The 14,997-nt window shown below is 51.9% G+C and overlaps 1 protein-coding gene and 1 pseudogene across 2 annotated transcripts in view; both read left to right on the top strand.

The window, feature by feature from the left end:
- Positions 1-14,997, top strand: part of TBCD (tubulin folding cofactor D) — a 103,187-nt gene that overhangs the window by 9,067 nt on the left and 79,123 nt on the right. Inside the window, exons 7-8 of the mRNA XM_080679833.1 lie at positions 6,776-6,905; positions 14,622-14,667. Coding sequence (XP_080535959.1) covers positions 6,776-6,905; positions 14,622-14,667 — 176 coding nt within the window. The remainder of the gene's footprint in view (positions 1-6,775; positions 6,906-14,621; positions 14,668-14,997) is intronic.
- On the top strand, positions 4,278-4,747 carry LOC308254267 (V-type proton ATPase 16 kDa proteolipid subunit c-like; annotated as a pseudogene). The gene has a single exon. The product of its transcript is annotated as a V-type proton ATPase 16 kDa proteolipid subunit c-like (transcript).

Here is a 14,997-nt window from a genome sequence, read left to right as displayed (position 1 = left end):
TATTAGCCTTTTATTATATAGGGTAGGATACTGTGTTACCTGTGTGTCTGTGTTGTCCCCTGGGTTGACGGGTCTGGGGAGGTGTTTTCTCTTCCCCAGTTCTGTCTCTTTGAGGAAGCACCAGCTCTGTTTGGGTGTGGGAGATTTGTGAACCTCGTGACCACTGACAGTGCCAGTTAGGGGCTCACACAGGTCATCTGATGCTGGGTTAGGGTCTCACAGGTCACCTGTTATGAGCTAGGGGCTCATCAGTCACCTGACAGTGGGCTGGGGCTCACAGATCCTGGGTCAGGATGCACAGGTCACCCAACTATGGGTTAGTGGCTTACAGAAGTCCTGAGACTGGGTTATGGGTTCAGGGAGGCCACCTGAGAGGCCCATCAACTGAGCAGAGGGCAGACTTAGAATAGGTGTAGCAGTTATACCTGGGCATGAGCTCACCTTTGGGGTGGTGGCAGTTTGAAAGTCACTTAGAAAGCAGTTCACTGCAGATCATGAGCTGTGATTGGGTCATTGTGGCTTGGGATAAAAATCCCCAATCACCTAGGTTAACTAAACAATAGACCAGGCCTCAAACAGATAGGATGGCTCTGTCTGATGAGCTGGGTAAGCCGGCCCAGGCGGTGGGCCCAATATGTGCGGAAGCTGACATGTAAGGATGGAAGGACGCTTTTTTCTAAATCTTTCGTATGACATGATGTAAAATGTGTGTAGAGAAAATACATTAGAAAACTTGGCTTTTTTGGGTTTCCTCTATATTTGTGAAAGTTGGAAATTGGCTCTAAAACTTGTGGATATTCTGATTGGGAAATGGGCCACACCTCATTCAGGGATTCCGGTTCACCTTATACTTATAGCCATGGCCTCCTTGCACAAAGCGGGAAGTGAAACACTAAATTCACAGGGCACTTAGGGGCATTGGGAGAGAGGTCAGTGAAGGCACTTGCTGAACCACAGAGGGTAAGAAGCCTGAACGAAGAAGCTGGTTTTGGGAGTGAGCTGCCTGAGACGCTTGCCAGACAGAGGCCCCATGGCTTTGACAAGGACTGAAAGGCGGCATATTGGTTTCTGATTGTAAAAGTGATCCTGTGTGTTTTGGAAAATAAAGAAGAGCACAAAATGCAAATAGAACGCGCATGTACTTCCATCTCCCTGAGATGGAACTGCTTTTGTCCTTTGTCCTGCCACTGTGTGTGGGTGCTTGTCTGCGGGCGTGTTGGTGCCCACGCGTGTCCGTACCAGGTGCCGACAGGCCGGGAGCTCCCTTCAGTCTTCTGCCTCATGGTTACGGTGTGAATGTGGTTTCTCCGACCTCCTGTTGGCCATGTAGACTGCTATCCCGCCACTTGGTTAGTAAAATTAATACTGACGTGCACATCCTCCATAAAACTTTGTACTGTTCTGATTGATTCTTAAGGATGAGTTCCTAGAAGTGGAATGAGCATTTTAGGTGTTTTATTTACTTTTTATTTTTTTAAATATATTTTATTGTTTTTTTACAGAGAGGAAGAAAGGGGGATAGAGAGTTAGAAACATCGATGAGAGAGAAACATCGATCAGCTGCCTCCTGCACACCCCCCACTGGGTATGTGCCCGCAACCAAGGTACATGCCCTTGACCAGAATCGAACCTGGGACCCTTCAGTCCACAGGCTGACGCTCTATCCACTGAGCCAAACCGGTTAGGGCCGTTTTAGGTGTTTTAAATGATGTTATTGGAAAGGTTGAACAAATTGAAAGTCACCTTTTCCCCATATTTACCAATACTGTGTGTGACTTTATGAATGAAAAATGTGTTTATTTGTTACCAGAATTACTGAGGCTTTGGTAGATTTGTGCTGAACCTGACTTTGTGGGTTTTTGAGTCTGTGGGGTGGAGGAGGTGAATCCCGAAACCTTTTTTTCCCTCCCTGGGTAGCCTCCAGGGAAAGACACAGCGGAGACAGCCCTGGCATGGGGGCAGCAGGTTCAGCCACTGATGGGACTCTCCCTCGCCATCTGGTGGTCAACAGGAGCAAGTGTTCCTTGTGGTTGGGTTTCAGTGCATTAAAATGCTCCAGCCAGTGTGCCAGGCTGCAGTGCAGCTCTGCTCTCAAGCTTCCTGGAAAGGGCAGGAGTGGTCATTGGATGAGGGCTTCCAGCTGCTCTAGGTTAACTCACCTCATAGCACGCATGCCCCAGGCTCCAGGCAGGTTCTGATTCACATATTTCTGTCTTTCTGTGTGTGGGTTGTTACAGTATGGTGATGGGTGTGCGGGGCGGGTTGCTTGTGGCTTTTCTCCTCTGCCTGCTTATTTTCTGGTATTTTGCAGAGGGAGCTGCCTGCCTAATGAGGCCAGACGATTGCCCTTCACACTTGTAGTTCTGGAGCTTCCCGTTTCTCTTCACTGACTGAACCTGAAACATGGACTGTTTTATGTAACTTGACGTTCTATGGATGCCAAGACATTTAGATTTGAGTGTTCTTTTATAGACACTTGTCAATGGAAACACATGACTTTATTCCTATTAATTACATCAATTTTAAAAGCAGATGTTTTTGTTTAATTACAAAAGCAATCTGAGCTGTACGTAGGCAAGTTGGAAATTTTGGAACATAGACAATTAGGAAAACCCCACACACATTTGTGATTCTAACGCACAGTGCCTGTGTTGCATTTCTTTTCTGCACTGCTGTGGCATCGCCCTGCACGCAGTCTCACTGAGTAAGCGTCCTGCTGTTACCGCACGTCCCGTCACCATTGGTGACGGCTCCGTTCTGCCCCCGTTGTCAGGTACTGAGAGCTGGTGAGGTTCAACACTTGTTTCTTGTCTCAGGCTTTACCTACCCGCGTTGTGACCTGACATCTAATATCTGTGGGTTTCGTGGTGCATTTTCTTCTCCGCTAGCTTGAGCTTCCTTCAGGTGTGGGGTGGGCTCTTTCCCCTAGGCCAGTGGTCGGCAAACTCATTGGTCAGCAGAGCCAAGTATCAACAGCACAATGAGTGAAATTTCTTTTGAGAGCCACATTTTTTATTTATTTATTTTTTTATTATTTTTTTTTTAAATATATTTTATTGATTTTTACAGAGAGGAAGAGAGAGGGATAGAGAGCTAGAAACATCGATGAGAGAGAATCATCGATCAGCTGCCTCCTGCACACCTCCCACTGGGGATGTGCTCGCAACCAAGGTACATGCCCTTGACCGGAATCGAACCCGGGACCCTTCAGTCTGCAGGCCGACGCTCTATCCACTGAGCCAAACCGGTTTCGGCAAGAGAGCCAAATTTTTTAAACTTAAACTTCTTCTAACGCCACTTCTGCAAAATAGACTCGCCCAGGCCGTGGTATTTTGTGGAAGAGCCACACTCAAGGGGCCAAAGAGCTGCCTGTGGCTCACGAGCCGCGGTTTGCCGACCACTGTCCTAGGTGGTTGGTGGCCTTTTACTTTCTCCTTTGGACTCAAGTTTTACTTTTAATATCAAAACGGTGCCCTGGGTGGTGTGATTCAGTTGGTTGACCGTCATCCCGTGTACTGATGGGTCACTGGTTCAATTCCCGGTCAGGGCACATGCCTGGGTTGCAGGTTCGATCTGTTGTTGGGGTGAGTGTGGGAGGCAGCCGATTGATGTTCTGCTCTCACATCAATGTTTCTCTCTCCCTCTCTCTTAAAAACACACACAGCCCTAACCGGTGTGGCTCAGTGGATAGAGCGTCGGCCTGCGGACTGAAGGGTCCCAGGTTCGATTCCGGTCAAGGGCATGTACCTTGGTTGTGGGCACATCCCTGGTAGCAGGTGTGCAGGAGGCAGCTGATCAATGTTTCTCTCTCATCGATGTTTCTAACTCTATCCCTCTTCCTTCCTCTCTGTAATAAATCAATAAAATATATTTAAAAAAATTAAAAATAAAAACACACACAATAAAAACATAAAAAATATCAAAACAGTAATTTTTCCTTTCTTATTTTAGTTATTTTTACTTTTAAGCTTGAAGTCTTATTAACAGATTTTATAAGTCATTTACGTTTTTCTACTTTTTTGTTGTTTAATGTACAATTACTAACCCATGTGGTTATACAATAGATCTTTCCCCTCACGGGTAACGTAGTTGTTCTAGCACTGTTTTGTGAATATTTCACTTTTCCATAAATTTCTTTAAAAACACACAGTAAGTTTGAGCCTTAGCTGCTGTCTGATTGCTCGCCTTGCGCTCACTGCCAGCTGCCTGCCTGCCTCACCCAGCTGGTTCTCGCCCCACCTTGGCCTACTGAGCTTGCCCCCGCCCCACTCGCAGACATGTCTGAGGTCAAGAGCGGTGGCCCCGAGTATGCCTCCTTTTTCGTGGTCTTGGGTGCCTCGGCCGCTGTGGTCTTCAGCACCTTGGGTGCTGCCTATAGTACCGCCAAGAGTGGCACTGGCATCCCTGCCATGTCCGTCATGCGACCAGAGCTGATCATGAAGTCCATCATCCCAGTGGTGATGGCTGGCATCCTTGCCATTTATGGCCTGGTGGTGGCAGTCCTTATTGCCCACTCCCTGAATGAAGGCATCAGTCTCTATAGGAGTTTCCTCCAACTGGGCGCTGGCCTGAGTGTGGGCCTCAGTGGGCTGGCAGCTGGCTTTGCATTGGCATTGTGGGGGACACCGGCGTGCGGGGCACTGCCCAGCAGCCCCAACTATTTGTGGACATGATCTTGATCCTCATTTTTGCAGAGGTGCTGGGTCTCTACGGTCTCATTGTTGCCCTCATCCTCTCCACAAAGTAGCTCCTCTAAGCCCACCGTCTGTCCCACAGATGCTTTGCCGAGGCATCCTTTGTTCCTCTGACACGTCTAGTTCTGTAGTTAAGGTTTTGCTGATAATTGTTCTAGTTGTTCTTCTGGGGCTTATCTCTAAGATAGCCGCACGTGTTGGCTTGGCTGAGCTCCGTGTGTGAATATGCTGTAAAGACCACCTTCCTCCTTCCAGAAGGAACAGCCTGACACACATGCACGGGGCAGCTGCCCCCATTCCCCCAAGTAGTTGGTCTTGTAAATGCACAGTAGTGCCTGTGGTCTGTTGCCCCCATCCATCCAGGTCCCTTGACCAGTGAGGATGGTGGCTTCTGGCCACCCCCACCCATTACTTGCCGTAGAGTGCTCTGTGTATAGGGATGAATTTGAGTTGTCGTTTCACTGGATGTTTATTTATAAAGATTTGACCTGTTTGCTCGTCTGTGGAGCAGCCCTCCCGTCTCTCTGCTCTAATAATCTTTAGAGTGTCGCTTTGTGGGGTCACTGTGTGCTCTGAGGTTTTTTGTATGGAACCACTGTCCTCCAGCCCTAGCTGCAAGGCCATGAGCTGGGCCTGCGAGGCCCAGAGCCATGTCCAGTGAAATTCTCGGATGTGAAAGACAGACAAACAAAAAACCACAGCAAGTTCTTACACAGAATAGGGTTTGTCACCTTACCTTTGCTGTTGCCCTCTTAGGCCAGGTTACTGAGTTATCAGCGTGTGGTCATAGTGCCAGCGATGGTCCTGAGTGGCCGTCTGTCCCACAGATGCTTTGCCGAGGCATCCTTTGTTCCTCTGACACGTCTAGTTCTGTAGTTAAGGTTTTGCTGATAATTGTTCTAGTTGTTCTTCTGGGGCTTATCTCTAAGATACCGGCACGTGTTGGCTGAGCTCCATGTGTGAGCAGGTGGGGCTGTGATATCACTTCTAAAAGGGAAGCAAGTGGAGGATTCAAAGATCTTTGTGTAGAAGGATCCTGTTTCTATAAATGTGTATTTTTATCTGTGGGGTAGATACCTTTTCCGTTTTTGTTTATCTGTGTCTTTGGGACCTCTCCTGTAAACGTTTTCCTTTTTAAAAAGAGTTTATTGATTTTTAGAGAGAGGAAGGGGAAGGGAGAGAGAAACACCGATGTGAGAAGGCAAACTTGATTGGCTGCCTCCTGCAAGCCCCCTACCAGGTATCAAGCCTGAAACCCGAGCATGTGCTTCCATGTCGCTCGGGGCAGCCATCCCTCAGTGTGTTCTGTGGGGCTGCTGAGGGGAGTGTGAGGTCCTTACAGTGGCCTCCTTCTGACGTTCTCTGGTCACATGTCCCCGTACCTCTTGAAGGCTGCACTGTCTCCCGCCCTCCCCTTACTCAGCTGTTTTCTTCATGTTATTTGCTTGTTTCCTATGTTTCTGCCCCCAGACTGCCAGCTCCCCTAGGAGACTCAGCCTGAGCCGGAGTCAGAGAGCTGGGGGATTGGCGTGGGGATGGGCTGGGGAGGAATAGCGTTTTGGACTTTGGTGTGGGAGCTGGAGGATGGCTGCCAGCCCAGACCAGGTGTATAAGAGGGTGGGGAGAGCCAGCACACGCTCTGCGTTCTGAGGGTGTAGAGCTGAGCAGATGCCAGGGATGGGGGGCCATGGACACCAGCTGGAGCTCTGTGATGGGCAAGGGGGACCTGCGGCAGAAGCAGGGGGAGAGATGTGGGGTCTGCTGCTGGGCCAGGCCCTGCGTGTGGGGGCATGGCATCCCGGGGAGGAGAGAGGGCTGAGGAGTGGACATTGGTGGGGCCCCGGGCAGCCAGGGGGAGAGGTAGTCTTGTGGCGAATGGGGCCTCGGGATGAGTGAGGCCCAGTGGGGAGGAGAGGGGGGTGGTGGGGACTGCGCGTGACTTCAGAGAGGTCTTGGTGGGGAATCGCTACCTGAGGACCACAGGCTGGGCAGTGTCTTCGTTTCCCAGATTGGGGTGTTGGTGAGTTCTCCGAGGTTGGGCCTGGGTTGAGCTGCGACCCGCCTGTGCTCCCTTCTGGCAGGTTTATCACACGGCCCGATGTCAAACAGAAGATGGCGGATTTCCTGGACTGGAGCCTGTGCACTTTGGCCCGCTCCTCCTTCCAGACCATCGAGGGCGTCATCACCATGGACGGGATGCTGCAGGCCCTGGTAAGCACCGCCGGGGGAGGGGGCTCTGTAGTGGTCAGCTGTGGAGCTGCTCACACAGTGGGACAAATTCTGTTGACTCCATTCTGAAGTGCTTGGAACACGGAAGGTATTCAGCCCTGACAGGACAGTGAACCAAGTGCGTTTTTTGCTGCTTTGGACTGGACCTTCGGCCTGCCCAGGGCTGCCGTGGGTTGTCAGCGAGGGCTTTCTGCTCCCGGGGAGATGGGCCGCATTGGCCTGCGTGTTGCCGCCAGGGGGCAGTGGTGCCCAAGGAGCTGGGCGAGCAGGCAGGCCCATGGGCGGGCTGACAGGGGCGTGTCCTTCTGGGGTTTCCTGCTGTAAGGGAGTGTCATTATTGGAACGGCTCTAATGAAATCAGGCAGGTGATTTAACACTTGATTTTGTGCAGATCCTCAGGTTAGGGTGTTTGTAACAACTGGGTTAAGTACAGAGCCGACATCTACCTTTCCTGGCCGTCCTGCTTCTCACTAACGAGGGAAGTTCCATAGAAGGGGCTGCCCGTGCATGAAGCTCTCGGGCTGGCTTCCCCGCCCCAGGGAGTGGACAGTCCCTGCAGCTCTGGTGGCTCCACCTCCTGCTCTGTCATTGCAGTGGGGTGATGTGGGTCCTGACCTCGTCTGTGAGGCTGTAGAGGCCGACGGCCCACTTTCAGGAGAACAGGACACTTTGGACTGTTTAAATGGAGGTGTTTGGACCCGTGACTCAGTGTGATGTCATGTTCTTGGGTGTTGTCGGCTGTCATTGGCTGTTGCAGGTTCTGATGAGGTGTAGGAGGCCAGGAGGGCTGGTGGAAAGTGGGGCGATGGTGTAATTACCCAGGCAGTGGGCACGGGATGTGGGAGGTAAGCTGGGGATGGCTGGCCTGCCAGGGGCCCCTCGCAAGGAAAGCCCTTTTCCCCCAACGCTCTGGGCACCGAGGGAGGTGACCGCTTGGTCTCAGAAATGTTCTCGGCACCTGTTTCTTTCATGTTACCATTGTCTTCGGGAGGGATTGCCATTCAAATGATGAGAATATTTGAGACATTTGAAAAGAAAATCTGGCCCAGCGAGCGTGGCTCAGTGGTTGAGCACCGACCTATGACCCAGGAGGTCATGGTTCGATTCCCAGTCAGGGCACATGCCCGGGTTGTGGGCTCGGTCCTAAGTGTGGGTCATGCAGGAGGCAGCCGATCCATGATTCTCTCTCATCATTGATATTTCTACCTCTCTCTCCCTCTCCCTTCCTCTCCAAAATTAGAAAAAAAAAAAAATTAAAAAAAAAGAAAATTTGGAAAAACAAAACATATCCAGAATTCCTGTTGAAGTAATGTGTTTTTCATGCTTTTTTCCATTCTATGAATAGATGTATGTATGCTCTATTTCAACTTTAAAAAAACTGTTGTTGTGATGGTAGATCCACTGAACTATACATCTAATTCCAGAATATGCTCATCACCCCGTAAGGGAACTCCACACCCATCCACAGTCTCCCTCACTCTTGCCTCAGCACCGCCCCCCCCCCCCACCCCGCCGGGGGCTCCTTTATTCTGGCGCCTCACAGATGGAAGCACACACTGCGCCTTGGCCCTCGGTGTCTGGCTCCTCTCAGTCAGTGTGATGCTGTCAGGGTCATCCACATGGTGCCTTCAGCTTCGTTCCTGTTCACGCCCGGTGATAGTCCACTCTGGGTAGCTTAGCTCTGTGGTTGTGGCTAATGCTCATCTGAACTTGAGTGTAGAAGTGCTGGAGCATGTATATTCAGTGTTCTTGCGTAGGTCACAATAGTTTCCTAAAAACAATGTAATTAAGTGTTTTTGCTTATGAGGCCTTTAAAATTTTGTCTGCACATCTGTCGTATGGATGAGCACGGGGTATTCTGCTTGGGTAGGTACACTGCCTGTGCCCTCAGGGGCTCTCATTCCAGCTGCGTGGCGGGGGAGGGGGTGGTGGCGGTGGTTAGGATTTTACTGGGATTTTCGGTTTAATTGCTGTGATGGAAGTTGGCCAGGGGGAGGCTCTCCTGGGAGGCTGCCCAGTGTGGAGTGCAGGGAGGGGTGGTGCAGGTCATGGCGTGTGCCCACTGGGCCATTGTGGCGTGGATCCTGGGGCAACGCATTTATGTTGGAGGTAATTCTGGTGAAGGAGGGTGGATGGGGTTGAGAGGGTTTATTTGAAGGTTTGGGTATAAGTGGAGTCCTAATTTTTTTGCATGAGTCACATTAAGAAGTGTTAGGTCATGGAAAAACCATGGAAGGTCTGACAAAGTGTACCTGGGCCTGTCAGTCAATCCACTGTGGCCTGCAGGGGAGACTGGCAGACCCACCCGAGTGTGGCATCGCCCTAGGCACCTGCAGGCAGGGAGGCAGGTTCCCTGTGCCAGGCAGTGGGGGTGGGGGCGGCACCTGTGTGCTCAGTCCCCGTGAGAATGCCCAGTGGCTTCCTTGTCCCTGGGCTCCGGCTTTGTTTTTATCCACCTGATCATCAGTGTGGGTTAGGTGAAACAGGTGAACTCGTAACAAGGACTGTGAAAACTAGGAGTTGAGTTTTATTTCCCTTGAAGCATATTCCTTGGCTTGAGAAGGTCCTGGGGCCACTCTGTCCACTTCTGCAGTTGCTCTGTCCACAGGTTTCTTTTTTCTCACATTTTTGTTGATCATCTTGTTGCTATCTCGAGTGTTCGCACATTTTCTGTTTGTTTTTTTTTATTTCCAAGTGGCAGGCCCGGGGATTAAACAGCAATACCAAGCCTGCTTCCAGCTGTGGGAGGGGCTGGCATTCTCTCCCGTGGCCCCCACCAGCCAGGGGTGGGGAGTGGGCTCCATCCTTAGGCGAAGGGAAGTCGTCTGTTTCCTCTCCCTGAGGAATAAAAGGACTTCCTCAAGGCTTAAAGAAGCTCAGCCTTCTGCCCCACCCCTGTGTGGGCAAAGGATGAGGAAGGTGTGCCCCCTCCCCAGGCAGGGCACTGGGTGCTGTGTGGGCCGCACCTCAGCAACCTGAGAGACGAGCTGCTGGAGAGAGTGAGCAATTGCCTGACGCAGCCGTGGAGTTCCTGGGAAGTGAACGCATGAAACTGCCGGAAGCCGTGGCCGCAGGGCAGGCACATCCCTTTGGGGAAGTCTAGGGTCTTTCTGGGGTTGTGTCCTGTGTCCTTTTCTGTAATTGAAGGAGCAATTGGCCTAATTGCTGTTGCTGCCACCTGGGCACAGGGAAGCCAAGCCGAGCGCAGAGCTCTCCTGGGCGAGCGAGCGGTTTCGCCATGAGCTCGTCAGACCTGAACCGCAGAGGCCGGGCGTCTGCTGTGCATGATGAAACTTGCAGGCGTGTTGTGCTTCAGGATTTCAGCTGTTCCCTTTGATGCACTTGGCTTCGTTTTTATCCACCTGTTCATTAGTGTGGGTTAGGCGAAACAGGTGAACTCGTAACAAGTACCATCGAAACTAGGAGTTACCTCGTATTTCCCTTGAAGCACATGCCTCTTGCAGCGACGATTTTTAACTCCTGTGGGAGGGAAACAAGTGTTTGGCAACCTGATTGCGCTGCAAGGCCCTTTGCTCCAGCTTTTGAAGTACCTTCGCTTTAGTCCCGACCGGAACGTTAGGGTTAATGCTAGCTGAGGAAGCTCGAGGGAGGAAAACTGAAGTTAAAACTGAGAGTGGCTGTCACTTGGCTCTGCGGTGGCCATGCTCGGTTGGTGGAGGTGCTGCCATCTCGGTGCGCACGGCGATGGGAGCTTCTGTGTGCACCCTGCAAGGGCTGGGAGCGGTGGGAACGCCTACTGCCAGAGCCAGGGTCTTCCCAGGTGAAGTGCTGCTGCTGCCGTCTGGGGCGCAGACTGCTCTCTGTTCACCAGCTGTTGGGGTGGCATCTCCCCTTCACAAGGGGTTTGTTTTATCATTGACAAGAGGCTACCTCTGGTCAGAGGGGAAACGGTAGCAAACAACCACGTATAAAGCCTGGTGAGCAACAGGCCGAGAGCACCTGCAGCCCTCCCCAGTGCACCGGGAGGGGCAGTGCCACGGCCTCTGCCCAGGTGGGAGCAGCTGCCCCAGAGCCTGCACCTCCCAGCTCCAGGTCGAGTGGCTCTGCCCTGGGCACTTGGCTGCCCCACGGAGGCTGATGTAAGTGGGCCAGTCTGGAGCCTGGAGACTGTAGCAACACCAGTGACCCCAGGCAGAGGTGAGGGCCTTGCTCCACACCCACCTGTAGAAGGGAAATAACAAACCTCTTAGCTCAGAGGGTGGTGTGAAGGCTAATTACTGTATGTCGGCTCTTTGAAGATAAAAAGAAGCCACTTGATTATCCAAAACAGCTCTCATGGTGGCTTTGATTTCTTTTCTTTTCGTGTTCCTTGGAGAATAGCACCCAGTGGTTTCCTTTAAGGTTCAGTTTGCCCAGAGGACAAATTGTCCAAATTGGGCTTCTTAGTCACAACACTAGCCTGGGGCAGGGTTCCGGGTGAAGGAGAATGTGCTGAGAACCATTTGAATATGTGCAAATATAGAATTGGGGGGGGGGGGGAGGGGAAGTAGGTATCCTCAGTTTCCTCCTGGGATTAAAGATGCAGAGCAGCCACCTCTGACACTATTTTAATTTTATGTACTCAGCATTCTTCGTGGAGCACGCAGCACGGGGGTGCCATGAGTCCTGTTGAAACCTGTGTGCTGTGGGGCACGCCTTTAATTCACTGGCAGGCTGGGTTTGTACACCTGCTGTGTACTGAGGCTACGTGTCCTGCTGGACAGGTGTCTGCTCCCAGGCAGCCTGGCCGGGCCCAGGCGTGGAGGGCAAGGGGCCTCTCTGATGGGGGAGCGCATAGAGGGCCTCGTGGCTGGTGTCCCCCTGTTCCTGGCCCATGGCCTCCACTGCAGCCCCTGGGGGCGCCTGGCCGCTTCCTCCAGCTTGCGGCTGCCTTTTTAAGGGCATGGTCCCTGCTGACCTCGCCCGCCCTTCGCGCTGATGCAGGTGTCCCTCAGGCTCTGTCCGTGGGCGGCTGACGTTTCTCCCCTGATTCACCCTTGACCCTCAGTTCTTTGTTTCTCCCCTTGGTCCTGTGCACCTCTGCTTCACACCCCCTGTGTTCAGAGTTGTGTGCTTTCTGTCGCTTCTCCCTCCTCCCCAGCCCTGCAACAAACCAGGGTGCTGGGTGCTGGCTGTGCTGGAGTGGGCTGGGCTGTGCCGTGAGGCTCTCCCCTCCTTTCCAGTCTTGGTGCTCACTGGCTGCCCCACGGCGCTGTGTTCTCTGTCCAGTGTCAGTCTGCTGTTATTTCTTGGGGAGGCGGCAGCGGGGGGGCCCTTTGAGATGCCCCTCACTTTCATTTTTTAAGTCAGCAGAGCTCCAGGCTGCAGTCGTGGTAGTGGAAGGTTCTCTCCTGGAGCAGCTGGAGGGGGCCTCGGGCGGGGGCCTCGGATGGGATCCTGTGCAAAGTGCTTTGACTGTTAGTGAAGGAGTAAAGCATGAAGCCCCAGTTCAGCCTTGCTGCCCTGCAGGGGAGGTGTGGCCCTGGTGGGCTCTTCCCACAGGTGAGGGCCATGGGCCATGCTGAAAAGGCGTCCAGCCTGGAGCTGGTTGCTTTGGGCGTTTGCTTCATCCTCTGTGTGTCATGACTGCTACAACAGGGCATAGTACCACCTCTCAACTTTGGGGTGAGACCAGGAGCACAGAATGAGGCAGCCCGTCCGCCCGAACTCTGTCCTGTCTGCTCTGAGCTCTTCCTGAGGGGCCAGGCACAGGGCTTACAGTAAGGTGCCCAGCGGGGTCCAGGGTGCACCGCCTCACAGGAGAATTCACGGGCGCCGTGAGTTATGTGCTGTGGGGCCCTTTCTCCCTGGGCCTGGGTGGAGCTGCTTTTCTTGGCCTTGACTTGACGGTGCTTCAGGGAACCTCGGACCAGCATCTCCTGCTTGGCAGCTGGGTGGACCTGCTCCTGAGCCGCTGACACTGTGATTCACCCGCTGGGCGAACATGCCCCGGGGAGGGGAAGCGGGAGGGTAGCAATCAAAAGGGATGGTTGTTTAGAATGATCACCAGGAAACTCGTGCTGTTTGCACCTGAGCTGTGCTGGTTTCTAAACACAACAGACGTGCGGGCATTTCTCAGCTGTGTGGTGCTGCTGCTTCCTCTCACAACCGGGTGCCCTTGGCCTCTGTGACGGGCGTGCTTTCCGCAGGCGGCTCAGTCCTATGCCTTCTGTCCGACCGCTTCCTCCTGCTGCTCGGCTCACAGTCTCGGAGGGTGCTCCGGTGAAGGGTAGGGATAATGGCCCCATTTTTAAGTGAAAAACACCCACAAACAAAAACAAAGTCCTTGTCCTAATTGATTTTTGTTCCTCCTTTTTCACCCCTTCTGCCCTCCTGGTCTGCTCATGTCAGGAATTTGGCAAATAAATAATGTTTAGCTCTGGGTGGGTGGCTCAGTTGGTTTGAGCGTCATTCTGTACACCAAAAAAAAAAAAAAAAAAAAAAAAAAAAGCGGGTTTGATTCCTGGTCAGGCACGTTTAGGAGGCAACAGATCAATCAATGTTTCTCACATCGATCTCTCTCTCCCTCCCCCCCCTTTCTTTCTCGCCCTTCCCCTCTCTCTCAAAATCAATAAAAACATATCCTTGGTGGAGGATTAAAAAAAAGAGAGACAAAATGTTCACCTGTGAGAGCACTTTGCATTTCAGAGCATTTAAGATTTTTGCTTAGTGCGTGAGACCAGAGGGCTTTAGCAGGAGCCGTGCTGTCAGTTCTTTCCTAACCATCGGCGTCTGTCCGTCCTTCCCTGCACACTTTCCGTCCTACTTCAGGCCTCTCGTTAGCTTTCCTGGAAATGCCTCATATTTAGTTTCATCCCCTTCACGTGCCCTCCTTACCGCGCAGTGTCAGTCTGTCCAGTTAGAATCTAATGTTGTCACTGTGTCCTTGCCTGCAGTGAGGGGGCTACTGAAATGAGGGACATTTCAGTCCCTCGCATGGTCCCTCAGTAGGGAGTTCATTATGTCACCCCCAAGCCTGTGGTTTACAACAGCAGCCGCTGTTTGTGTGTGTGGATTCTGGGGAGAGGCCGGTAGGCCTGGACCCTGGGGTATCTTGTCTCTGCTCCTGGTGCCAGAGCCTTTATCGACTGAGGAGGGTGAGGCGTCAGACACAAGTCCTTGGGTCCTGCCTTTGTGTGCCACCTTTTGTCCTTGGGTACCTTTAAGTATGCACAGGTACTCGTAGAGGCCTGGTGAGGTGCCTTACTCTCCTTCTGATAACTTCAATGTGGGCACGTGTCCCGATGAAGCCCCCCCATACGTGACCGCACCCCTATTTACGATGCCCTTTTGGAGGCTCCAGTCTCTGTAACTTCTTTCATCGCCTTCAGAAGCTGCTCTCTTGCTTTTTGGTGATGAGTGTCCAGAGGAGAAATTCTGGAAGGAGCAAAGGATTGTTTTTATTTGTTTTAAATTTGTGCCCTAGCCGGTTTGGCTCAGTGGGTAGAGCATTGGCCTATGGACTGAAGGGTCCCAAGTTCGATTCAGGTCGAGGGCACATGCCTGGGTTTTGGGCTTGATCCCCAGTAGGGGGTGTGCAGGAGGCAAGCCAATCAATGATTCTCTCTCATCATTGATGTTTCTATCTCTCTCTTCTTCTCCCTTCCTCTCTGAAATCAATAAAAAAAAAAATATGATAAATTTGTAAATGAATCTGCAGCATTTTAATAGAACTTCTTTTTTTTTTTTTTTTTTTAGGCACAAATATTTAAGCATGGAAAACGTGATGACTGTTTACCCTATGGTAAGGCTCATTTTTAAGAGGGTGTGTTGCCATGGGAGTTTATCTAAGTGTGCCTGTTTAACGTGTTATTTGCAGGTGCAGAAATCTGTAACATGCTGTATCAGGACACTGTCCTAGTTTGTAGTGTTTAGTTTTGTGTGTGTGTGGGCCGCTGGGGCGAATGAGGTGGACCTCGGGGGGATAATCTGACTTTCGGGCTTTTTCCAGGAGGTCAGGGCTCCTGACGCTGGGTCTGGATTCCAGTGACTAGGCTCACTCCTGGGCTCCCAGTCACAGCTGTGTTCCTCCTGTAGATATGGCCACATCTTTTGTGCTTTTATCTCATTCTCT

The sequence above is a fragment of the Plecotus auritus genome (genome assembly GCF_963455305.1).
Source record: "Plecotus auritus genome assembly, chromosome: 7".
Taxonomy (NCBI): Eukaryota; Metazoa; Chordata; class Mammalia; order Chiroptera; family Vespertilionidae; genus Plecotus; species Plecotus auritus.
Note: the sequence above shows the minus strand (reverse complement) of the source record. Positions and strands in the feature narration are given on the sequence as shown.